Source organism: Epinephelus lanceolatus, chromosome 10 (assembly GCF_041903045.1).
Source record: "Epinephelus lanceolatus isolate andai-2023 chromosome 10, ASM4190304v1, whole genome shotgun sequence".
Classification (NCBI taxonomy): Eukaryota; Metazoa; Chordata; class Actinopteri; order Perciformes; family Serranidae; genus Epinephelus; species Epinephelus lanceolatus.
Genome location: NC_135743.1, coordinates 13,303,982 through 13,330,286, shown reverse-complemented (window position 1 = coordinate 13,330,286; position 26,305 = coordinate 13,303,982). Strand labels below are relative to the sequence as shown.

The 26,305-nt window shown below is 40.3% G+C and overlaps 3 protein-coding genes and 1 long non-coding RNA gene across 5 annotated transcripts; 1 reads left to right on the top strand and 3 right to left on the bottom strand.

Annotated features, from left to right (window-relative positions):
- The first annotated feature begins 3,445 nt into the window (after window positions 1–3,445).
- Window positions 3,446–4,000, top strand: LOC144464415 (uncharacterized). Its single transcript, XR_013492117.1, has 2 exons — window positions 3,446–3,576; window positions 3,714–4,000. It is a non-coding gene; the product is annotated as an uncharacterized LOC144464415 (long non-coding RNA).
- Window positions 4,001–10,749: 6,749 nt separating this feature from the next.
- On the bottom strand, window positions 10,750–11,941 carry LOC117265791 (protein S100-A5). Its single transcript, XM_033640497.2, has 3 exons — window positions 11,788–11,941; window positions 11,304–11,455; window positions 10,750–11,193 (listed from the first exon to the last, which is right to left on the bottom strand). The coding sequence occupies exons 2-3, from the start codon at window positions 11,445–11,447 to the stop codon at window positions 11,005–11,007; spliced, it is 333 nt and encodes a 110-aa protein (XP_033496388.2). The 5' UTR covers window positions 11,448–11,455; window positions 11,788–11,941; the 3' UTR covers window positions 10,750–11,004.
- A 7,612-nt stretch (window positions 11,942–19,553) lies between these two features.
- LOC117265792 (protein S100-A1-like) lies at window positions 19,554–21,423 on the bottom strand. The gene is made up of 3 exons (XM_033640498.2): window positions 21,284–21,423; window positions 19,916–20,070; window positions 19,554–19,819 (listed from the first exon to the last, which is right to left on the bottom strand). Exons 2-3 carry the CDS (start codon window positions 20,051–20,053, stop codon window positions 19,661–19,663), a joined length of 297 nt encoding a protein of 98 aa, XP_033496389.1. The 5' UTR covers window positions 20,054–20,070; window positions 21,284–21,423; the 3' UTR covers window positions 19,554–19,660.
- A 1,179-nt stretch (window positions 21,424–22,602) lies between these two features.
- On the bottom strand, window positions 22,603–26,074 carry krtcap2 (keratinocyte associated protein 2). Of its 2 annotated transcripts, none has more exons than XM_033640495.2 (5): window positions 25,936–26,074; window positions 24,174–24,328; window positions 23,875–23,938; window positions 23,201–23,267; window positions 22,603–23,089 (listed from the first exon to the last, which is right to left on the bottom strand). In XM_033640495.2, the coding sequence occupies exons 1-5, from the start codon at window positions 25,937–25,939 to the stop codon at window positions 22,969–22,971; spliced, it is 411 nt and encodes a 136-aa protein (XP_033496386.1). In that variant the 5' UTR covers window positions 25,940–26,074; the 3' UTR covers window positions 22,603–22,968. The 2 variants fall into 2 exon arrangements, with proteins under 2 accessions (XP_033496386.1, XP_033496387.1); XM_033640496.2 differs by having other exon boundaries at window positions 24,174–24,325; window positions 25,936–26,058.
- Between the last annotated feature and the right edge of the window lie 231 nt (window positions 26,075–26,305).

Genomic DNA, 26,305 nt, shown 5'->3' with positions numbered 1-26,305 from the left:
ACCACAATTGTAAATCAGTGTTGCATTTCTCTCGTGCGTGTGTGCGCTCTCTCTTTCTCTCTCGCACTCTCACTCTGTTTCTTTTCTTTTGACTTTTCTAAGATGACAGATGCTGAATATATACTCCCTATCTGATGCTGTGGCTGTTTGTTGTTGGCTGAGAGGGATGTGAACTCATTAGTTTGCAGCTGTGTTAATCAAATCAGGTTGGGTTTCCATTACGCGTGCCAACGTGCCAAATGGTGCCAAATGGTGCCAAACAGTGCCAATCCCCTTTGATCTGACATCAGATGTGACGGGACAATTGATATAGAGATACATTTATGTGCTGATTGCAGATAGCTGCATTGAATAGTGGTTTTGTGGATATTTATTGCATTGTTAATGTGCCTGATATTCTGGAAACCTGCCTGTGAGGTTTTGGTGACGTGTGCGCACTGTCCGCCGGTCAGCCAAACTTCGGCTTACACCGGCTGCGCTCCCCCTGCGCTGACAGTTGACCTGGTTTCAGCTGGCGAGCTTTTAGTGCACCTTCGGTGAAGCCTTTTGGCACGAAACTGTCACTGCGCTAAGCTGGATCTGTCGACACCTCTCCCTGCTGCATCACCACACCCATCTCAGCGCACCTAGGTCTGCCAAACTACCAAACTGAGCGCGCCTCGGGTTGCGCTGCTCGAAACTAGCTCTGCGCGGGGTTTGCCACCCTGCGCCACCCTGCACTACCCTGCGCTGCTCCGGGAAACTAGAGCCCCAAGAACCATCCTCTATCTCACTGAGCCGAAAATACACAAATTGCATCTAGACAGCATGGAGATGTTGGTAATTTGTTTTTAACAATGGTTTATTGGCTCCATAAGTGAAAAACTGATGTTTAAAAATGCCATTTTTGCATTGACTCCAATTGTTTGCATGACAGCGAAATTCAAAATGCTGTAAAAAATTTAGTTTTTGAGATAAAATTCTGATATTTTCCAAACATCATCACCATGACTCCAAAATTTTGTAATTTTTTTTAATGAACATTGAAAATGTATTTAGCAAGAATTTGCAAATATATGTTTACAATACCGTTTACAGTCAAACATTTTGATGCACTGTAGGCTCAATTTTCGATAAATCAAAAATCTGTGTGGATTGTTTGTGTAGGACAGTCTGAAGATGCTCTGTTAAAGGAGCTAAGTCTATTACTAGCTACTGAGGTATTTGACCAGGGTTGACGCGCCTGTTGCTGGACACGCTACGCTACCTTCGTTATCCAAATGTTGAATCAGAGTCCATGAAGCTTCTTGCGTTGCATCACCGTACCATTTATTTTGTGTGTGCATAGCAAAGTCCATCTGTTACATCCACATTTGACGCTCAGTACAAAACAAACAAACAAAACTGTAGTGGTCCGCGCCATTGCGGTCAAAAACCATTTGCCCTTCCGGGCCAAACACCTGATGACCATAGTGAGGTCACATCCTAGAATACCTGAACTCACCAGGTGACAGTACAGCGCCCCCAATGCCAACACAGTGAATTACACAGTTAGAAGCAAACCTCCCAATAACATATTTGGCTCCTATATGCTCTGTAGCAAGTTTGGTGTCAACTGAGCAAAAATAGTGGGGGGAAATAGGTTTAATAAGTTTTACAGTTTTTGAAAAAAAAAAAAAACAGAGTGATGGACTTCATAATTTGCAATAGGTTTAAATGTACAAAAGTGGGGCTACATTCTGGTGAAAGTTGCAAATCTGTAGCACATATGGTTGATTTGTTGTGAATTTTCAAAATTTTGAACTTTAGAGGCTTGCTGTAGCGCCACCATCAGGACTATTGGCCTGTTTTTGCAGCTGAGGCAATCTGGCATTGCCTTTGCCTTTGTGCAAAGTTTGGTGATTTTTTGCGCATGGGAAGTAGGATTTTCTCAGAAGACGAAGAAGAAGAAGAAGAAGAAGAAGAAGATGCAGGATAACAATAGGGTCCTGGCAGCTTAGGCTAATTACTAATCAGTGCAAGGGCACAAATACACATTTCATCAATAAAAAATGCCATGATTATAGAGTACGGCACAAACAGGTCAGTTGTAGCTGGTTTGTTGGGAGCAGACCAAATTCCCATGAATCACCACAGTTGTGTTCTTTTTTATGCACAAGTATCTACATGTGTACGATATTGTGTGTCCTGATAAAAGGAGGCTTTCCCATCAGTCTGACTCTCAGTCTCCTCTGGGACCAAGCAGACGTGATCTCTGTTCACCTGGTTAACCTGAACTCTGAAGTGAGTCTTGATAGAAAGCAACTTTGCGGGAGTGAGTTATGTGTGTGGGAGGAAAGAAAATATCTGCAATATGTTCAGATACTGAGCATGACGAGTGCTAAACAGCCTGACACATGCAACGGACATGACAAAATATTGTCTGTAAACTGGCAGCATTGTTAGTCTAAAACTTGAGAGTAGTTCCTCTCATTTACACAAGCTTTATTCCATGCTACTGTAAACACATGTTGCTCTGAATATTTGCCATCCTCCTTCAGTGTTGAGTCTAAACTTCTGACGTTTACATTGTTAGCTTTTACTTTTAAACTTCAGCACATGCCAATATCAAGAGATTTCATAAGACCTGACACCACAGTGTCTGCAAAACTCTTTGCCACAACTTTACTTTCTGTTTATCCTCTGTGTAGACAACAGTGTGGTTGAATGTAGTCTGGCTGTGCACAACTGGCCTAATTTTCCGGTCAGAGAAAACGCAGCAACTTCTCTCCTTCAGATGAACTGTTTATTGCAAACATAATAAGCCTGTATATGTGTGGTTTGGGGTGGCATGGTGGTGTGGTGGTTAGCACTGTCGCCTCACAGCAAGCGTGTTGCCAGTTCGATCCCAGGTGTGGGAGCCCTTCTCTGCGGAGTTTGCATGTTCTCCCCGTGTCAGCGTGGGTTTCCTCCGGGCACTCCAGCTTCCTCCCACAGTCCAAAGACATGCAGGTTAATTGGTGACTCTAAATTGTCCATAGGTGTGAATGTGAGTGTGAATGGTTGTTTGTCTGCGATAGTCTGGCGACCTGTCCGGGGTGTACCCTGCCTCTCGCCCAATGTCAGCTGGGATAGGCTCCAGCCCCCCCCGCGACCCTCAAGAGGATGAAGCGGTTAGAAGATGAATGAATGAATGAATGTGTGGTTTGTGATACTGTCACCAACGCATACTGCTGCAACAAAGGAAACAATCATTGCAGAACTGAGAAGCTGAGTGAGGGTGATGAGCTGTTGACTCGATCGAATAGTTTTTAATTGCACAAGTTGCGTGCACACACACGTCTCTCAGGCAGAGTAGGAGTGGCGTGCATTGATGTTGCTCATCCTCTAGCAGGGGATTTTACACACTTTGTGTTTCAGAAGCATTAACTCATGTGTTTCTTTTGGTTTTACTCAAAATCAGTATCAGTCTTTTTGTCCCGCTTCAGTTATGGCTCGACTGGAGCAGGCCATTGCAACCATTGTGGATGTATTTTCCGACTACGCTGACAAATCTATATAAACAACAAGGAAAGAGGGAGGCTGTTTCAGAAAGAAATTGAAAACTCTTTATTCCTAGTAAGAAACTCAACACATTCACTCTACATGACACAGTTACAATTCACACTGAAATCTATACGTAACACATTCACTTGTTGTCATGCTTCTTATTCATCATTCAGATGCATTTCATGTTGTAATTATATCTTCTCCAGCAAAACATCGCTGCAGCTCACAGTGACACGATGCCACGGGTGCTGGATGCGAACGCTGATGGACAGATGAACTTCCAAGAGTTCACTGTGTGTGTCTGTAGGATGCTCAGATTCCACTACAAGAGGGTGGCACACAAGGGCCAGTGACACGGCTTCTAAGTTTGCATGTAAAACTTTGATGAATGGCATATGTGGCACTGCCTACTGCTAAATCCACTCTAGACTAAAAATTGGTTTTCAAAAAAGTGTCCATTCAATACTTGTTTAGAGACAAAAAAAAATAAAAATTGTGATGTTTAATTGTATGTGGGCTTCTTTGTCTTTTTTGGCAATCACTGCATGTGTAGAGGAATCTGCTTTTCCTCTTTCCCTTACTATCCATTTGTATAAAACCTCCTATTTGCATCAGTTTGTTTGAAAGCACCGCCTTTATGCATTTAGGGAATTGGGTTAATTTATTCATACACAATTTAGAGCTTCATACAAAAAATATCTTTGCTTCCACAGCCAAAAATTTGTGACAGAACAAATGGTTCTGTATGTGAAAACAAGTAATGGGTAGTAACATGTTACAAGTAACGCACATGGGTCAAAAAATGTTTTTCCAAAAAGGAACGAGTACTTTTAGTGTTCCCTTTTTAACAGCACTTCTAGTCTCTACTTGAGTATATTTTTCAGGCAGTGATCTACTTTTTTCTTTACTATATTTGCTGTTTAAAAACTTTCTTACAACAAATCTGTTTTTTTACCACAATGCGATGATGACGAAGCAAAACCCACAACAAGCTGCAGCTTCAAGAGACAATTCCTGACCACATCTGGCCAAAGTTTTTACACCAAAATCTAAAAAAGTCAAGAAGAGATGATGAGTAATTTATTAACCAGTGACTTTATCACTTATCCTTGAGCAGCTTTTTCAAATGGTATTTTTCCCCTTTACTTGAGTCATTTTTTTTTTATAGGAGTAAATGTAGTTTTACTTGAGTGGATATGTTCAGTCTGCCCACCACTGTCATCTCAATTTCAGGTGAGTACATTTAAACTCACTTACAGCTCTTGAGAGAACAGGACATGCTTGTTCACTGGCACTATGTCAAAACAATTTCAGTATTCTGTATCTGAATGCAGGGGTGGGTGGTAACATGTTACAAGTAACGCACAAGTTAAAGGTTTTTTGTTTGTTTTTAAAGAACGAGTACTTTTCATGTTCCTTTTTGAAATATAGTCTCTACTCGAGTATACTTTTGAGCCAGTTACCTACTTTTTACATCACTACATTTGCTGTTCAGACCGTCACAATGAGTCTGCTTTGAATGTGAGGATTGGGTGTCGGCTGCAGAGCATGCAAGGAGCACCTGTACTGCAAGATTGCACCTGCCTGGAGACAAAAAAGCACCACCTATCTTTTAACTGCAATGCAATGATGACAAAGCAAAATCCACAACAAGAGGCAGCTTCAAGAGACGATTCCCGACCTTATCTGGCCAAACTTTTTACACCAAAATCTAAAAAAAAGTCAAGAATAGATGATGAGTTATTTATTAACCAGCGACTGTATCACTTTAGTAGCTTCCTCAAATTTTACTTGAGTCATTTTTTATGGGGGTAAATGTACTTTTACTTGAGTAAAGATTTTCAGTACTCTGCTCACCGCTGTCTGAAAGTTTGTAGAATCCCTCCACATGTCTTTTTTAAAACAAATGAACTATGTGAGAGAACATGACACGCTTGTGTGACCAACAGTTTGCTGGCAGATGCTCACCTCTTGGAAGATATACACTATTTTATTACACTTGCTCCACCTGGCAGGCAGTAGGGAGAATGCATTATGTAATACGAGGATGAGCAATGGGTGTGTCTCTGATACAGGAAGTGGTGAGAAGGGCACAAATTAGAATCCATTCACCGCTCCTCCTCTAAAAGAGTATATCATCACTGAATGACTGAATTTCCTCCAGTGTTACGATACATTCTGCTTTTGTGTACAGGTTTGAATGTATTCTTATCAGTAAACACGTATGCCAAAAAAGCAAAAAAGAAACGTCTCGGAAAGAAGTGAACATGCAATAGCCGTGCAGACATCCATCCTTCTGTTAGCTAACCACATACTGTAAAGGAACAGGAGGTGGTGCACTAAGAAATCAATCTTGAACCAAATTCAATATTCAATTTATTTGGTACCTGTGCTGCTTTAGGCTGTTTGTCTTTCTTACATAACACCAATGGTAAACCTGCTTGACCTGGTTTGACTGCACAGCTGTTTCCATTTAAACAGAGTCTATTTTTTTCACATCACTGCCTGCAGCACAATTTTTTTTTTTCTTTGTCAACAAACAGGCCGCTCAGCCAATCACACGCGCCTCACAGGGAGGCAAAGGAGAACCAATAGGAAGGTTTGGGGTGTTTTTTTCAACACAAGCCAGGATGTGAGTGACTTAACACTTGGTGGCGAGGATGAAAATTCCCTTTAAAAAAAGCGAACCAAATGTCTTATGAATGTTTGGCAGCGACATGTTTGAAAGTGCTGCCTTTTAGAATTGAGGGATTAGGGTTAGTTTATTCTTACACATTTTAGAAACACACACAAGAAATATCTTTGCTTTCACAGCCAAGAATATGTCAAAAATAAGGTAATTATTCTATGGAAACTTCAAAACAAGTTGTCTTGAGTACATTTAGACTCACTTACATGAGAGAGCATGAGAGAACAGGACATGCTTGTATATGGCCAACAGTGTGCTGGCAAACGCTCACCTTGTTGCAGGATGTACAGTATTTTAATACACTTGCTCCACCTGGCAGGCAGTCGGGAGAATGCAGTACATATAACATGGGCGAGCAAAGGGTGTAATTCTGATTTAGGATGTGGTGAGGAGACAATTTAATGGTTTTTCTCCATAAAAATATAATCTCTTTTCTCCAGTGTTAAATTACACTGACTTTTCAAAGCCTCTAAATACAAACTTTAGTACACAGGTTTAGAATATATTCCTAGCAGTGTACACATACAGTGTCTACTCTAAATGCACTCATAAATCATTGGCAATTTTTTTATTAGGATACTTAATTATGTGTTTTTTTTTCTTGTCCATTCCAATTGATGAAAAATGACAACAAATTGTCTGAATAGACCTTTGGTCGACAGAAAAACACAAGATTATTTATTTGTCATGAATGGTTAACTCACATAAATGAATAATGTGATGCTTTAAAACACACTGCATAAATACACTCACAAGCCACTTTATTAGGAACACCTTGCTAGTACCAGGTTGGACCCCTTTTGCCTTCAGAACTGCCTTAATTCTTGGTGTCATAGATTCAACAAGGTGCTGGAAACATTCCCCAGAGATTTTGGTCCATATTGACATGATGACATCACACAGTTGCTGCAGATTTGTAGGCTGCACATCCATGATGAGAATCTCCCGTTCCACCACATCCCAAAGGTGCTCTGTTGGCCTGAGATCTGGTGACTGTGGAGGCCATTGGAGTACAGTGAACTCATTGTCATGTTCAAGAAACCAGTTTGAGATGATTTGAGCTTTGTGACATGGTGCGTTATCCTGCTGGAAGTAGCCATCAGAAGATGGGTACACTGTGGTCATAAAGGGATGGACACGGTCAGCAACAATACTCAGGTAGGCTGTGGTGTTTAAACCATGCTCAGTTGGTACTAAGGGGCCCAAAGTGTGCCAAGAAAATATCCCCCACACCATTACACCACCACCACCAGCCTGAACCGTTGATACAAGGCAGGATGGATCCATGCTTTCATAATGTTTACACCAAATTCTGACCCTACCATCTGAATGTGGCAGCAGAAATCCAGACTCATCAGACCAGGCAACGTTTTTCCAATCTTCTATTGTCCAGTTTTGGTGAGCCTGTGTGAACTGTAGCCTCAGTTTCCTGTTGTTAGCTGACAGGAGTGGCACCTGGTTCCTTATTTTTTGAAGTATTCCAAGAAACAGTATGTTGTAAGTGTTGTCCTGAGATGAATATTGTGTGCACATAATCAATAAAATGCATTATAAGATAATTGTTTCTCTAGAAAATCAAATCAGAACAGTATTTCCATAGTTTTTCATGTTTCATATGATTTTTGACATATGTTAGTAATAGAACATTTCATGTTAACTTTAAACACAGTATAAACACAAATTATGTACTTTAACAATATGATTAATAGACTAAAATGTACCTTGCACTTCCTCCTTGCCTCACAGTTGGCCATGCTTGTTGAAAAAGAGCACGCGGTTCCACTGCAGTCCACTTTAGATGACACTGTGATTGGCTTATAGACACCTCATCAAATACACCCGTGCACTTGGGTGGAGTCAGATGACAGTAATCTTAGTTCTGGACATGCTAGAAAATCAATCTTGGAACAAATTTAACACTAAATGTACATCCTAATGTTACCTGCACTGCTTTAGGCTGTTGTTGCCAACAGCTGGACCCGAATGGTAAACCTGCACCTCCTGTTCTAATGCAGCCACCAGAGGGAGTGGCTGGGGTATACTTTATATCAATTTTTATATCAATGAAAAAAAAATCTGTGTTACTAAATTCTTACATTTTTACATGTATCTCACCATAGCAAGTTGGAAGTTGACATATTCTGCCATATATGAATAGGGAAGACTCTCTGGAATCTGGCAATATAAGTAGAGATGGGATTTATGGCTCTTTGAGGGGAGCCGGATCTTGGTGAGCTGTTCCTTTCAAAGAGCCGTTCAAAAAACTGGCTCATTTGACTGATTTTTATATTTATTAAGTTTTAAGAAGCCAGCCTGGTGGTAACTCATTTTATCTTGGAAATAATCACTGGGAGGTATGATGGGGTAAGATTTGGAACAAATAATACAAAATAAGATATCCCACCAATATCTGAGTTTGAATTATTCTGAAATATTGATTATAACCTCATTTGACATGTGTGGACTAGATTTTAAAGTCTGATCTGGATTCATTGTAAATATTCCACAAGGTTGCGCCATATCACTCTGCTTTGACAGTGACATCACTATTTTGGATTTACCCTTTATACAAACTGTTTGTATGTGTGTAAAGCTACCATGACTTGTTATTCATGCAACACCGTGACCTTAACACTTACAAATAAACATTAAAAAACAAAGCAGGCTACAATGAATTTTGCTCAGGGGAGGAGCAAAGGAGGAGCACACAGTGATATTGAAAAAAAAAAAAAAAAAAAAAAAAGAACGGTTCCCAGCTGCGACTCGGTTCCCATCGTTCATGTTAACGAGCCGTTCAATAGAATCGGTTCGTTCGTGAACGTCACAACACTAAATATAAGAACCATGATGGTAGGACATTCTGTCACTTCACAGCTGTCCAAAACATGTGGTTTGTGCCAGGCGGACATGATTGCCAGTATTTTTTCATTATTGCAAGAAATTCCATTGACGCATTCACAAGTCAAAAATGTGTTTTATCTGAAAGAAACATGCAATATTTACATCTAAGATCATAGAAAAATAGTAATGATATTATTCCTCACTATATGAAGTCACTGATAACAAGATCTGTATAATGGATTGTGAAGAAATTCATCAGGTTTTTATTTTGTAGACAGTTGATCATGTGATATGCATGGCATTTCTGTGCGACCCTGCATTCGCGAGTAATCCATACAAGAGTAATGTGTGTGCAAAGCTGTATGAAAGCTTTGTTATACATAATTTTAGTGTAACTTTATAATTCTTTCGCTGTTTCATGTGATATGAGTGGCTTCTCGCTATGACGTATGGTTGCGGAGAAAATCCATAGAGAAAAACAGGTGTGAGTTTGGACACACTTTGCATCGTTTGGGTCTATAGGGTTAAGCCTGATTTATGGTCCTGCGTTAAATCAACGACGTACCTACGTCGTAGGGTACGTGGCTACGCAGGAGGCTCGCCGTAGCCCCCGGCATAGCCTGACGTGCACCTCCCAAAAAATGTAACTACACGTCGTCGAGGCAACACAGACCCAACGCAGACCGAGAGGGCAGTGATTGGTTTGCTTGGTAGCAACGCATTTCCGGTTCTGTATTTCCAGATTGCGCCATCCCCGCCATCTTTAAACATGTTGTTGTACACGGACGGAGCATGGATCAAGTCGAGGAGTGACTCATTGAGGAAGTCAGAAAATATGAGCACCAACAACTCCAACTCCAGCAAGATTCTCTCTCTCTCGGTCGCCATTGTTCACTGTGACCGGAAAAGCCGGAAGCTAAACAAAGAATCAACTAGAAATGACGATAACCTTTCAGGAAAGGAACGCAGCCCCCTACCGCTCTGGCGGTGAATTGCACCACAACGAAATGGAGTGACGGAGAAGTTCGAAGGGTTTACGACGGCGTCACGGCAACGACGTAGGCACGCCGTTGATTTAACACAGGACCATAAATCAGGCTTTAAACACTGGATCATTCAAGGACCTGTGGAGCTGGTTTATGGGGAGATTAAAACATCAAACCAAAGGCACGCACATCTCACCGTGGGAGGGCAGGTGCTGAGTCGTTAGTCGTAGATGAAAAAGGGTGAATGAGAGCACACAGCTCGAAACGTACATCACGGTGCAATAAATAATATTTTTTTCTGCAAGGAGTCCTGCAGTGTTGCGAGTGGGCAAGATTTCCAGCATGATGTATATATATATATAATGATATTAAAAATAGTGTGGACACATTCCCATTATTGCACCTAAGTGTTCCTGAGCAGGTCAAGTGTGCTAATCAAACTTATGAATGGATTACTGGGCAACAACAAATAAAACAATATAAAGGTGGAGTTTAATTCATGCACGGATAAGCCTACAGTGCCTTTAGTCACTAGTATTGGAAAGAACAGAGACATTTCCATTGAGGAAGCGTTGACAGGGATATGTGCACTGGAGAACACAGCAGGTGATGTCTGATGAATGTTTAATAAGCCCATGCTTGTTTCCCTCCACAGCAGTGACACCAGATACCTACTGTATCAACTACACCTGCAATAACTGCCATAAACAGACAAGGAAGCCCAGAGCAACTTCACTGTTTTAATTTATTTACAGGAAGCACTGAATTGATCTTTGAAAACCAGTTACAGAGATACAATAACACATTTTACATTCATGTTTAAATGAATGGATGTTCCACTGGCCTTATACCTGCAGCATCTGTTTTCAGGGTCGGCTGTGTCACATGTAACATATATATACTGTAAATGTCATATGTATAAAAGACATATGAATCTATTAAGGTGCTACAAACATTTTAAGGCTTTGCAGTCAATCTTCTTTAGTCCTCTGCTTCATCGTCTTGCCCTTTGCCCTTGCCTTTCTTGCCACCCCTGCCTGTCTTCGCGTGGAAGTAGCATTTAGCGAGCATAGACACACACCGACAGAACTCGCGGAAGTTGACCATGCCATCGTGGTTTTTATCCAGCAACTTAATGGCCTCCTCGATGTCAACTGTATTGATTTTTTCCTGGAAAACACAATGATAGAGTTAAACAACAGAACACCTGAGCGACGAATAAAAAGCAGCATGTATTTTAAGAATAGCATCATGTAAAGTGAGTGTGCTGAGTCTCTTACTTTGAACTCTTCGCTTTTTATTTCTGAGTCCAGCAACTTCTTCAGCTCTTCTTGACTTAACTGGTTTTTCTTGCCCACATCATCAGCATACTCCGTAAATATATCCACAATGTTTCTAATGGCTGTTTCCAGGCGAGCATCCATGGCTGTAGCTGGAGAAAAAAAAGTTATTTATAGTGAGGAAATACCCCTAGAACACGTTGGATTAACAGAAACTGTATTGTCAGATAACATGTAAGACTAACAGCATTCAGGATGTAAAAGTCAGAGGTTCAAAATTAACACCACATGGTTGAAAAATCCCCAGAGCATTGAATAAAGCTATAATAAATTACATAACTCTCAAGCTTTAGCTTCAGCAATCATGTCAGTTTACATTCCAGCATTTCAACTGCATCTCTCACACTCAGCTTCTGACCTGTATGCTGCTGTTTTCTTTCTTTCCCCCACCATCAGCGACATCTAGCTTTCCATCAGTACTCACCTCAGAGTTCACGTTTCCCCCGAGTGAAGAGAGATCACGTCTGTGTCAATGGCTAACCCAGGTGAGACTGTTGTCAGACTGTGGGGGAAAGCCTCCTCTTAAAGGTTCGACACACACCCACACCCCCACACACACACACACGCAGGGGCTTATACACCACAGCAGCAGCAGTGATTCATGCTGAGGACATGTGATCCACTCCCAAACTCGCTTCACCAGTTTTGTGTCAAAACTGAGCCAAAAGACGTAGACCATCTTTATATTTGTGTTACAATAACGCAAAGGGTTGCCTTTGTTGACATTGCATGTGCGTGTTGGTGAATAGCTGGTTAAGACCATCTAAGGCGTGGCTCTTCATTGAGGAGCTGCTTAGTGCCGCTGTCTGGAGAAAATATGTCAGGGCAAATGGAAAGTTACAGTGAGTGGGTTTCAGCCCAGCCCAAAGTGGTGAATTTAAAGCAATGACTCATAGCTGTGTAAGTGTGTGTGTGTGTGTGTGTGTGTGTCTATCCGTCTGTCTCTCTGTCTGTGTAACTGTCTCTCTGTTTGTGTTTGAAGTCATTTGTCTGCATGCCTGCATGTTTGTCTCATCTATCCTAGAGTTTTGCTAACGTTCTATATTAATAAGATTATATTCAATCTAATATTGGCAACCCCTTAAACGCTTTGAAAACATTGGCCATGATAAGACAACCAAAACAATGCTTCATGCAACTCTAGCAAATCTAAAAGCGATTTATTTTATTCAAAAGACTCTGAACATCCAAGAAAAGTGGGTATTTTCATGCCATTTCAAACTAGTATTTAAATGAATGCATGTTTCTCACTTGAATTGATCTGTGATGGCTGAATAGTTACTGCACTCCTGCTGTCATCAAAAATCAGAGTAGAAACCAACTGAATGCCTCATTTTACAGCAGTAAATGTTTAACTTTAGTTCAACTAAACTAAATAAAAGTCACAAGTCTGCTGGGTATGAGCCTCAAAGTGTGTCAGTGTGAGTGTCCTGACTGTTCTCACACATTCTTCACTCCCCATTCACCCCGCTCTAGGGTTATGTAACCCAACCTCCATTTTCCACTCGTCTGTTCCAAGGCAGCAGAAAGGAAGCATTTTCTTCCTCTCCTCCCCTTGCTTGCCCCCTGCCAAGTCCCCTTTTATAGGTCAGTTCACTCTGCTCAGCTCCAGCCTCTCTTCACTTTGGCCATATTACTTTCACTTATTGAATACGATCAGATTCTCCTTGCAGGGTGGGGGGGAGAAAATAGAGACGGAGGATCATGTGGTGTTAATTACAAAAAAAAAGTTCATCTTTCCGCAGTCTGCTGGCTGGGGTGTGAGTTACAGTTTCATTCACTGCTGGAGAGCTTCTGTATCTCTGCAGTCTGCGCCATGAACATGAGCTAAACTCTTTGTTTTACTGTCCAGTCTCAGAAGTCAGTGTTTAAAAAGACAGTTTTTTAAAGATGCATCATGCATATTACATTTTCTAATATAATTCAGCAGATGCATGCTGTTGTGGCTGCAATATCTTCATGATCAGTATGACATCACCTGTCAAAGTGTAAACAGCAGCAAGAAAAAGTGAATTCCCATCACATAACAGGTGCATGATTTTTTTCTGACAGTGTTTGGGTGTGGGGTACATCAAGACTGCTCCTTTAAGGACAAAGTCAGTTAACTGAAAAATTAGAAAATATTTTACATGAGTTTAGCACGTACAGGATGCATAAACCAACAAAATCTGACTGACAAGCAGATGACACTGCTTGCAGACAGGGTGTAACTCAAAGCAACTCGCGCTTACTATGCATAACTTTAAGCCTTACTAAAATGTAAACAGGTGAGTTACGTAACAATTCACACCCGTCCCCGTACAGCTGTTATGTATGGGGAAATTGGCTATAAGGACCAAGATGATTTTTTTGTACTAGGCTGTAAACATATGTATTTCTGCTATAAAGCTGGGCATTTTAAGATGGGGGTCTGTGAGGATTGACTTGCTTCTGGAGCCAGTCTCAAGTGGCCATTAGAAGAACTGCAGTTTTGGGCACTTCCCCATTGGCTTCATTTTTCAGCCCTGGAGGCTGACACTTGATTTTGCTCGCTATTGAGGCTCAGGGGCCAAACTATATATCTAACTATAACAACCCTAGATTATCTGAAGCCTTGTTGCCTTAGCTGGAAATCGGCAGGAAGAATTTATTTGAGCAGCGTCTGGTTGCACAACTTGGCTGATACTCGGGCTATCAATGCTAGCTCATAACACTGGCAAGCTGGCAGTGGCTTTCAAACTTTTTGTGCCCAAGACACACCAAAGGGAAAGCCAAAATCTAAAGGCACACCTGTATTTATATCTGTGCACAATAGCCTCTATAATGCCCCATATATGTTTGTTTTTATTTACCAATATCAAATAACAATTGACAGCCAGCTACTACTCATGAAATATTTAACAAAATGATTCAAGAGTTAATTTTAAACTTTTTAAAAATGCATCAAAGCATGAATAATACATCAATTTAAACGGGAAATAATATAAAATAATATGATGTGTCACACACTTATAATTCCCACGCACGAACAGTGACAAAAAGGTTCCCAGTTAAGGTTTTTTAAATTAAATTAAATTAAATTAAATTACATTTTTTAGGTAGAGTTTGCCTCTTTATTAGGAAATGTGTGTGCACAACATACTGATACAGTCAGTTAAAAATTCATTCAGAATCTTTTGTACAGGCCCAGTTGATTATTGCAGTAATAATGTGTGATTACCACAAAATCCCACTGCACACCTGGATTTGCATCATGGCACACCAGTGGAGGGTATGCACAGGTATATGGGGTAATTTTTTGACTGTTTACAGCATACCCAACCAAAATAAGGTCCCACTTCCTCCTCGAAACATACCCATCTACCTAGTAGTACATCCACTTCTTCAACTACACAACACCACTGACTAAATAATGTTTTGAGGCAGGATGCCAATGAAGGTTTTCACCCACTTTCTGAAGGTTTAACTTTACATTTGTACTTCAAAGGAGGATTATTTTTTCTCAAAACCATTTGTGTGCCTTTTTTATGTAAAACTAAATTTAAATAGCCGACATAGATCATTGTTATCTAGTGACAAAAAATAGATCAGTTTAACCTGGAAGACAATCCTGATGAAACGTCACAATTCATTAGAGCATAGCCACTGTAACACATGTGTTGAGAGTAGATTTGGCGCCATCTGTTGCTTGGTGTTTAGTTTAGTTTAGTTTAGCTCATTTAGGCAAGGAAATTCTTTTTACAGTCAGTGCAAAACATTAACAGACAATCGGGGGTTACATGACGTTAGCAATTACATAGACATACAAGCAGGCTGGAACATTGTCAGACAGATGTTATTCATTCATTCAGGGCACGTATAGCTGCAGGAATGAAACTCTTGCTGAACTTGGCTTTTTTGCACAGAGGTAGTCTGCACCTACGGCCGGAGGGCGGGGAATGAAGTATTGGTGGAGCAGATGGTCTGGGTCCTGTGTGATTCTAAGTGCTTTACGGGTCAGAGATGAGGTGACACTGTCAGATAGGTTAGGAATGATTTTGCTTGCCAGATGGGTTACTTTCAAGAGTTTGTTTCTATTAACAACCGTGAGCATGGGGAAGAAGCAGATGGCACCATACAACAGAACTGGCACAGTCACTGAAACCAACGTTTACTTCTATAAACCAGTGTTTCCTCTCACTGTAGTGGTGGAACTGGAGTGAAGCCATGAAGGCATTCCTGAGAGAACCACCAGACTGAAAACTGTTTTTTAAGAGTGTTGTGCCATCTAGTGGTGAATTGAAGACAATGCATAAGCGCCTGCTTAAAGGACCAAATCACTGCTTTTCAGTGTTATAGCTATCTTCAGTGGCCTACTTATCATCCTCCAAAATTATATCTATAATATTTTGAGTACATTTAAGTGTGACAATCTTTCTGATATCGTATTTATTTGATAAATACACTAGATTAATACACATAAGACCCACTACAAAAAATCACTAATTGAAAAATCCTCATTCATATCCTGTTGGGAGAGACTTTTTAGATAAAAAATCCAAAACGCTTCTCTCCTTTTTCTCATGAAGTTAACATTATCCCCTCTTTGATTTGGTTTAATAACTTCAATGCCTAAGAAAAACAGAGAAGAGAGAGGGTGATTCATTTCATTAAAGTGTCTCGCCACAGGACTGGTGAAGTCCTTTCTTTTAATGGCACTCCTATGTTCTGTAATTCGCTCTTTAAGGGATCGGGATGTTTCACCTACGTATATTTTTTCACATGGACATTTTATTAGGTACACCACAGTGACAGGGTGATTAAATTGTTTAATATTTTTTGGTGAATTTACAGTTTATACAGGTACCACACTTAAAATTGCCTTGAAGATGATTTATTGCAAGTTTGCTGTTTGTGACTTCAGGCTGATGGTATGCTTTGACCATTCTGTCCTTTATGTTTCTTCCTCGTTTAAAAGTGACCATAGGTGGATCAGTAAAAGTGCTTTTTAAAGCTGAGTCATTTTGGAGGATGTGCCAATGTTTTAGAATTACACTTTTAATATTTTTGTTTTTGGGTGTGAATGTAGTGCAGAATACAAGGTTCGGCTTAGGTTTTAAAGATTTCTTTATTTGTAGATATGCATTTCTGCTTTTTGAGTCTACCTTTGTTTCTGCGTTTACAAGCCATTCTTCTGGGTAATTCCTTTCTCTGAACTTTGTTAGCATCTCATTTTTACTTTCGTTATACTGTTCTGAGACAGCACAGATTCTATTTAGTCTGATGAGCTGACTAAACGGTAGACTTTTTTTGAGACGAATGGGGTGAAAACTTGCAGCATGAAGAAGAGTGTTTCGATGTGTAGGTTTTTGATATCTTATTATGGCATCTAACTTACTTGCTAAACTTATAGCAATCACTATTTACTGGAGAAAACAAAGCTTATCGAATATCATTGTAAAGTACAAAGAGTCACTTTCAGAAGAAAAAAAAAAGTAAGGAGGTAAGAGGTAAAAATTACTTGGAAAATGTAAACTAGTGAGATAAAAGTCAGAAGTAGATCAACTGACATGACAAGGAACAAAATGTGGTGACACTTTATTTTGATAGTGTTTTTAACACATAACGGTTTTTATTTCTGTTCTATATTTCACTCCAAAATCAAATATTTTTCCTCTTACCCATAGTGCTATTTGTCAGTCTAGTTTGTTTCGGTGTGAGTTGCTGAGCGCTGGAGATATGGAGATAGGATTTGTTTGTTTGACAGTAATGAGAGTAAATGAAATGTGTTACTTCCACCCTTGTAAATTACAGCCAGGCTTTTGTTTAAGACCCAGCACTGAAGCTGCCTTTTTTTTAACTATTTAAAACAATACCTCCCTTATATTACTTGACATCCCTTACGTCAGTGGTTCCCAACTGGTCCAGCCATGGAGTCCAGATTTCTCCTTAGTCATTACTTCACAGTCCACACAGTTGAATACATTCAGCGTCATACTTGTGTTTGGCCATGTTGTCGAGCTCTGTTAAGTAGCTGTCCATTAATCACTCATTCTACAGCAGGAAACAGCACTTCAAAATAAAAGCTCTGTGCCAGAAATTCACTGTACTTAAAAATAAAGTGTGTTTTTTACAAACTTGACATGTTTGTGAGTCACTTGTGGTCCATTCAGAATTAACATGTGACCCAATTCTGGACCACAACCCACCAGTTGGGAACCACTGCCTCATGTTATGTTATTAAGATGATTGATTTGTGCAGCATGTAACATTGTTTTCTGTCCAGGCTTCAGCAGCGAGCCAGGAGCCTGTTTGTCCTTGATTGTTTGCCTCTTATTGTGAAGCAGGCAGTGCCCTATTGTCATTGGGAATTTAGTGTCCTCACCAGCTGACCTGTGGTGTGCGGGTGTGCCCCAGGGCCCCTGTTCTGTTCTCCTGCATTTGTTCCTCGGTTATTCATTCAGTTGCTGCTTTCTTTAAGTTTTTGTGCAGATAAGCCTGCACATGGATTTTGACTGGCACTGCTGGGAAAGCACAGGTGTACATGATTTAACTAACGATGGCTGAATTACATTTAGCTGCTTGGATTGGTTCGATTTCACACCCTTCCACTTCCCCACACTGTCTTGGCTTACAGGGACACTTAAATACAACAGAGCCTTTGGATTCCAAGACCGAGGCTGGAAAGACAGAGAGAGCTTTTGTGATTCTTGCCCACAGGCTTTAGAATATTGTTTACTTGGAGAAAAAAAAATGAAAACAGAGTGTCTTTTAATACCTCCCTGATATTGAACCTTATAAAAAAATGTACATACTATTGAACCTTATGCTCTACCATGTCCTTTGGCTGCACTTTAACCTTCTTTTTAACCACTTCATATACAGTACTTCTGTTGAATTCTGTGTTGGTTGGCGCAAGTGGCAATAACTCTCTTCAGGGATATTCATACTTAGAATAAAAAGTCTTAAGTGCCCCATGTGTGAGATGACTGAAGAATGTGCGTGTAAGGTGGAGACGCAGGTGGATCTAAACTGGAGAGAGACCTTAACAGAAACACAGCCATCTCCAAAAACCATTAACTATCAAACCCCACCAAATCTTGTAAGCGCTGATAAGCATGCTTATTTGGCACAAGCCTAACCCCTAACTCATGACATACAGGCACGAGGGCTGCACCCTGCAACATCTGCTACCAGCACATTCCCATATTGAAGCATTTACATACTGTATAAAACCGCTGCCTCGATTCAACCTTCAAGGAGTGAGATGATGTGTTTCAGATGTGAAGTCATCAGTATTCTCTGTGCTTTCTGAGGTATTTCTCTGGCATTGGCAGAACTCTTCTTAACTACGGGTTCCATGTGTACACGCAGCCCAGTTGGCAAAAGAAAATGCTGGCATTCTACATTTCTGCAAACCATAGATACATGACATTTCATACTTTGCATATCATTTCTGACATAGTTCTGATAAGATACATATGGGCTGAATTTGTCATTGGAATGTGAGGGGAGTGGTAGGCGTGACACCTAGATGAGATGGCTGCCAAGCTGCAAATCACTCTTTGTTTTTTAAGCAAGACATCGCTACATTCCCAGACATTATTGTGGCATCATAACCAAGTATTTTGAGCCCAAACATGATCTTTTCCAAGCCATAACTAAGCGGCTTGTGTGTACATAACCAGATCAACGACGGCGTTGTTGAAACATAAAGAAATGTAAAGTTTCAACCGCTACATATCTGTGATTTGCAAAAATGTACAATGCTAACATGTATTCTGCCGTTTGGTTTGGTACAAGAAATACATGGCTCAGATCGTACGCAATTGTTCCTCAAGAATCAGGGAAATTAAGTACTTCAGTGGTTCCCAACTGATGGGTTGCGGTCCAAAAGTGGGTTGCAGGTCCACATTGAATGGACCACAAGTGCTGCACGAATGTGTCAAATTTGTAAAAAAAAAAAATCACACTTTATCTTACAGTGAATTTCTGGCACAGAGCTTTTATTTTGAGGTGCCGTATCCTGCTTTGTTGTGTGTGAATAACAGACAGCTACTTAACAGAGCTCGATGACATGGACAAACGCAATTATGACGCTGCATTTATTCAACTCTGTGGACGTGAACTAATAACATAGAAGAAATCTGGACCCCGTGGCTGGACCAGCTGGGAACCTATGAAGTATTTAGTACCCAACTAAAAGACTAATTAAACAAACAGAAGATGACATTTTGTCAAGGGTTGTTTTTACTTGTGATCAGGCACACATTTGTGCTACAAAATTCTTTTACTCTAGTAAAATAATCTACATCGTCATTCTCCCTAATAGTTGGCCATCACTTCTTGCTCTTCTTCTCATGGAGCATGTAACACTTCTCACAGGCCATTGAGAGGCCGACGACGAGGGGAAGAAACTCTTCAAAGTCCAACTTATCATCTTTGTTTTGGTCTAAATCTTTCAAGATGCAGTCCACAGTTTTGGGGTTCTTCTGGGCCTGAAAGAACAAGTTCAGCATGCAGTAAGTTACACGTGTGCATTGATCAGTGCTGAGGATAGAGGTTAGATTTGATGGAAGGCAGAAGATTCTTACTTTCAGGAAGGTGGGTAACTCTGCCTCCAATAGTCTTTTCAGTTCCTTCTTGGTTAAGGTCTTTTCATCGCCGTCTTCTTTGGCATAGCGGTGAAACACCATAATCAGGGACTCCATGCTCTTCTCCAACTCAGTCATGGCTGCAGAAATGAGTGCTGAAAGGAGGTAAGACACATCTGAGTAAAAATCTTATGGGATATATGTTTCTTTTTGTCACAACAGTTATCTGACAGAATCATATTTTACATACAGATAAGAGCTGTTCCCTTCCCTCGAACTGCACCTGGACTACTTACAACTTTTTAGATTACCATCTGAATTAACTGTGAGGTGGAACTTCATTAGCTTATAACTGTTACTTCTGCAAAATGTCTAACACTTTGTCTAACAAGTGCTTTTACTTTTTGTACTTTAAGTATATTTTGAGGCCAATAATATTTTTTTAATGTAGGACTTTACTTATAAGCGTATTTCTACACTTGTTGTATTACTACGTTTGCTTGGGTAGAAGAGCTTACTGTAGGCGACATCGGCAGCCACCACAGGGCACCACCCAAAGAAGGGGTGCATTAAAAAAAAAACAAGCATTAGGGAAGTAGTGGAGTGTTTGTGAAGAGCATTAGAGTAAGAGAAAATGAAAATGTGCCAATTTGTACATACCATATTCAGTTATTGTTGCTGTTAACTATGTTGTTTATTTATTTATTTTTCATTAGCTCTTGTTCTCTTGTTCTGCTGGTTAGTGATAAATACAATACGTACAAAATATACAACTACTTCTATTAACAATAATAAAATAATAAAATGTGGGGTGAGGGGGCTTGTCCAGGGCCTCTACGTCTGGCACTGACCAAAGCTCCTTCATCCAAAACTAACATTGTTAAGTGAGGATGTGGGTGTTGGTCGTGCTGGCGCTCGGAGCAAATTCTTGCCGTTAGACATCATATTCTGGCTCATGTGCTAAAAATCCTTATCTCAAGCCTCCCACTCTTCCTCTCCCTTTGCCTTTCCCTTCCATTTCACCATTTTCTGTCTGAGTTCCCAAAAAAACTGAGGTACACAGAAACTGAAGACAAAGAAGAGTGAATTAACTTCATGGGAAGATAACAGAAACAGACGCAGGACGAGCCGCTACTTGTCAGACGCCGTGCATAATGCGCTAAAAATGCCTGCGCCCACCCAAGAAAACATGCTGAACACAGACTAAACCTTAAAAGCAAAAAAAGCAGCTTCTGCATGCAGCCTCAAGTGAAATAGTCACACTGTGAAGAATACGCTTCAATCTTTATCATGAATTATCAGCTGTCTGTAAATACGCATCTTGAAGTAGTGGTGAAATGTGCGTCAAAGTAAATATGCCAGACTTACCAGGACACAAAGAAGCAGAGGCGGTGGTTTGAGATTCAGTGAAGAGTGCAGGAGCTCAATGGAAGTGTACTCAAGAATTTATAGTCAGCTAGGCAACGCCCAATATGATGGGAGGGAGAGGGAGGGATATGGACACAGAGGCACAGAGAGAGCGCAAATAACGTTAAAAGGCCATGAGCAAACACTATCCCTGCCCATGCGTTCCCACAAGACTGTCACTGCAACAGATACAGACACAAATCCATGTGTGACCTTTTCTTCTAGTGCAAGTTTTTCTTCCCCTTTTTAGTTTTAAGATGATGTCATCTTTAGATAGAAAAATTCAGGTCCAACTTCCGCATATGGAAAGTATGCAACAAAAAAAGGTTTGTGGGTTGTAACAGCACAGTAACATGAAGCAGACATCTCTTGTAGGACGCTGGGACATGTTAAGTGCGGGCAAGTCTGGGCCTATAGACGGCCTGAGTCAAGATCTTTTGTGAGGGGGTTTTGGGCTCCAGAAGTGGCTTCTTCTGCTTCGTGTGTGAGAGAATCAATTGCACTATTATATAATAAAAGTTTAAATGTATTTGCCACCAGGCCCTGTCTGATTTCAAACAGCCAACTCATATGGTATTGATTTATTTTGACTTTGATTAAAATATGATAAACAGTTATATTAAACATCATTTTCAGTGTTTATCTAAGGAAGTTCCACTCTCTTTGTCAGGAACGCCCTGTTCACACTGACACCAGGAACAACCACAGCATGAACTGTTGGCCACTGTGCAGTTCACTGGAAGGGCTGGAGTTTAACTATTGCCCAAAGGGAACTTCAGTGGTTTTATCTTCCCTGTCCACATTTGTCTGATGATCTAAGCCCTTTTTTCTAACTCTTATGCCATAGTATATAAATCTATAAAGCATACATTTTTAACATGACCATTTTTTTTTTTTACCAACCCTAAGAAAGTCACTTTGCCAAAAAAGTATACACATCCACCAACCCTCTTTGACGCAAACAGTTACATCACCTGCATGTAACTTCATGTTCACATCGTCAGAGTTGTTAACATTCTTGTCAGTACAGCCTTTACACACCAGTCTACTCCTGACGATCATGAAGCAGCTGTGGTTTAGTTACTTTGTCAGGGGGGATTTTTTAATCACAGTTGGTGGAAGAGGAAGAGAAACAAGCTCTGACGCCTTGTCCCTCCCCTGACTTCTCCTAAACAGAAGAGTAGTTTTAGGATTCAACCACACCTTACCTGAACAAACACACTTGGCATTTGCAAACTAAACAACACTGGCTGGACAGAATAAAAAAAACACATTCAGGGTCTTTTCCAAAGTTTAATTACAAAATGAATTAAACAAAAAAGCAACTTGATGCGCTGATGAATGAACAGATAACGTGATGGTGTGATTGAATCTCTTTGCAATCAGTGTAAAAACAGTGCTGAGGAAAATGTCATCAGTGGAATGTAGATAGCTGCTTTTTTCATGGCCTTAATTCAATTAGAGATCACTGTAAAAAAATAACTATGCGCGTATAATGGTTACAAACTCGTAGTCACTGAACTGATCATCACTTTCCGAGTGATCTTTAAAAAGCCCGCAGAAGTGCACCAAGGGTAATGGATGTAAGACATTATTACAAAGTATGCAACTGCTTCACTGGATGCAAGTGGGATCAAACGGATTCATCAGTTCTTCCTTTTGCCCTTGCTGGCAGCTTTGGCTGGCGTTACTGCAGGAACAGCTGCTTGGTACAGAGCGGCAGATACTTTGTTGATGTAGTACAGGGCGAAGAGGGAGAATATCAGGCTGGAGTAGAGAGAAAGAAAAAAAGCAATGGAATGAAATACATTTGGCAAATTCTTTTAACTGGGTTGTGTGAAGTTGAAATAGGTATTTGTGATCTGCACTCTCACATACCATGTGGTGACACAGACACGGTGTACCAGACCAGAGGCAAACAGCGACAGGCACAGGCACAGCAGAACTGAGAGTTGAGATTTGAAGAACACAAGTGAGGAGCAGCGTCTGAGTGATATATCAAAGCGCTGATATTGCGGGCTAATGCCAGATTAAGTGTGCATACCGTTGGTAAAGTGGTATGTTAATTCACTTATTAAATCGCTGACCGACTGTGTGTTAAAAGGGTTAACTCCTATTAGGAAAGGCCGACATGCTGATGTACGGGATATGCTTTGATAATCAAGTATGTTCATGTTTCAGTGTAAGCAGGGCTGACATGTGACTCCACAAGTCATAAAAGAAATATGAGGCTAAACATCAAGTGAACAAATAAAAAAGGACGCTGTAGACTGAAAGCAAGTGTTTGATTTCAGTGCTGTCACTAGGGATATCAATCAAGGAATGGTTCTGGTTGAGAATCGGTTTCAAATTGTCCAGCCCGTCTGAATTGTATATCTCCAAGCTTATTAATTCCTTTAATCGATGCTGGCATGTTTATCCTGCTGGAAACTTGGAAAAAGAAGGAGTCATGGTGGAGAGGAAAAAATTTTCCCAAGCATAATTTCATTTCACAAAATTAATCAGACATCAATAAGAATAAATAAAATAAATAAATAATTGGTGCTACTTACTCTCTGGGAATATCTTGGCTTGGAATCCCTTCCCAAAAATCAGGTTTTCCAGATTATTAAATGCCTGGAAGTACAGTTAAGGTGGAACACTCCGCAGTGTGATCTCGCACACATGAAATCAAGCTGCTCAGAGAAATCAGATGAGGCAGAAAATGGGACTGGAACTTTTTCCTGGAGAATGTGTGCTTCACAGACAACAACATAACAGCACAGGCTAATCATCAACAAAATGCTACTTTAAATAAAGCATGAAATATTAAGAATCTCGTAACATGGATTGAAACAGTTCACAAGGATACAGTGAGGGAGCAGAGGAAGAGGACTGAGCCCAGGAAACCTCCCAGGATGGTGAGCCACTCAGTCGATCCCAGCTGCTTACTGAACATCTGCATGCCAGCAAACACCAGCACGGACAGCAGACTGGACAGCACTAAAGACGTGCCAGTGTTCACTGCTATGAGACAAGGGAAAGTGTTTTATTTGTGCAAGAAACAGACGTCTCTCCTTGGCTCTGCCTTCCCCATGCTCCTTCTTACTTTTCTGTCCATCTAATCTTAACCTAATCCCTGAATATAATCATAGTTATGCATCTTACACTCTCAGTCTGTGCTCATGTCAAACATTTTTGTCTGTGTTCTGTATATGTGTTATCTTATTCTGCACATTTTTAGCACATTTGGCTAATGTTGCTAATTTTTATATTTCTGTACGTGTCAGATTTTCTGCTTGTAATTCTCTGTATGAAGTCTAACTCACCTCTATATGTTTTTGCTTCTTGCTAATGTTGCTCTCCACTGTTTCAAGGCATGACCAGCTCACTGCTATTATTATTATTATTATTATTATTCATATTTTTTTTATATTTATTGTTTCAGTAATTAATGATATTAGTCCCCCCAAGTATCATTTTGTCATGTGGATTACCGGAATTTGATGAGGTTGGTCTGTTTTGTTCATATGACATCTATTGGATGTCTGTCTGTCCTGAAAGAGGGATTCCTTCTCAGTTGCTCTTACATGTTAAATTTTTTTTTTTTTTTGGGGGGGGGGGGGGGGGGGTGTTTCCTTATCTGCTGTGAGGATCCAAGGACAGAGGGATGTTGTATGCTATAAAGCCCTGTGAAGTGAATTTTGATTTGTAATATTGGACTTTACAGATTAAACTGATATTGAAATTGAACTGAAGTTACTATTTGCACAGCCCCTTGAGGCAGGCTTTGTGACTGGGCTACAATGAACTTTGACTTGACAAACCTGTACAGCACTTTGTGTTGCCTTTGGATATGGAAAGTGCTTTATAAATAAATTTACCTTGCCTTGCCTAATCTAAATACAGATGCATCCCATCAAGAACAACTGAAGCTAGTCTTGACACTGATGAAAAACTCAGGGGTAGTAATCTATCAGTAAAGACAGTTTGGGGGACTCCAGCATTAATGTCACTTATCAGATACTAGTTGTACTCTGCTTGACCTCATCTGAAGTTAAGTTTGATATGAAGACACTTATAGGTGAGAACAGGATGCAGACTACTAGTATAACATTAACTGATGTTCGTTTCAGGCACAAATAAGACTATGATGAGATGCATGTGTTAGAAATACTCTCTGCTGTATAGCATCATCATCTAAGTTATTATATAATCAGTCTGGAGAGATATTACTTTCAAAGTGCGGTTAATATATCAGCTTTCTAGCTTGGATCACTGACCATCTAACTCTTAACGTAAAGCCACGTCAGTGTTCGTCCATAAACGGTTCCGTCATATTAGCTTTGTGCTAAACAACTAACGTTAGCAGCTAAATTATCCAGCTAATATCATACTGTTCAAACACAGAATAATAAAATGTGCTCCCGTGCTGTTTTATAGTGATACTACATACAGTAAAAATGCTGCTGAACTGTCAGTCAATTAGGAGTAACCTATCTCTAAACATTAGCGTTAGCTTGCTAGCTTGACCATAGAGCTAGTACTGGGCGCTAACATCTTATAACGTCTACTCAAATACAAACGCCACTGGTGAGTTTGCTTGAATGATAAATTATTCGTGCAATACATACCCATGGTATACTGTTAATTTAGAGTCCCTGTAGTGACGCCGAGGTGAATTAGGTTTAACTTGGTGAAGCCAGCTAAGTGTCCCGGCTCTAGGAACTAAAAGCTCACAACCCGGACCAAATGACAGGTGGGACAAGTGGGCGGGGCCATGGAGGGAGGAAGAGAAGAGCTTTCATGGACTTGTTAGTCTGACTTCTCTTTTTAGTCTAATTTTACTAGTGACTGAACCACAGTTTTAAAAGTAATGGTACATTAATTAATTAAGCATTGATTTATAGAATTAATAATGATGGAGCGTGCAGCCTCAGCCCTGCAGGGGCTTTATACAGATGGTTTAGATAGACCATGGACAATCATCAAAGAATATACAAA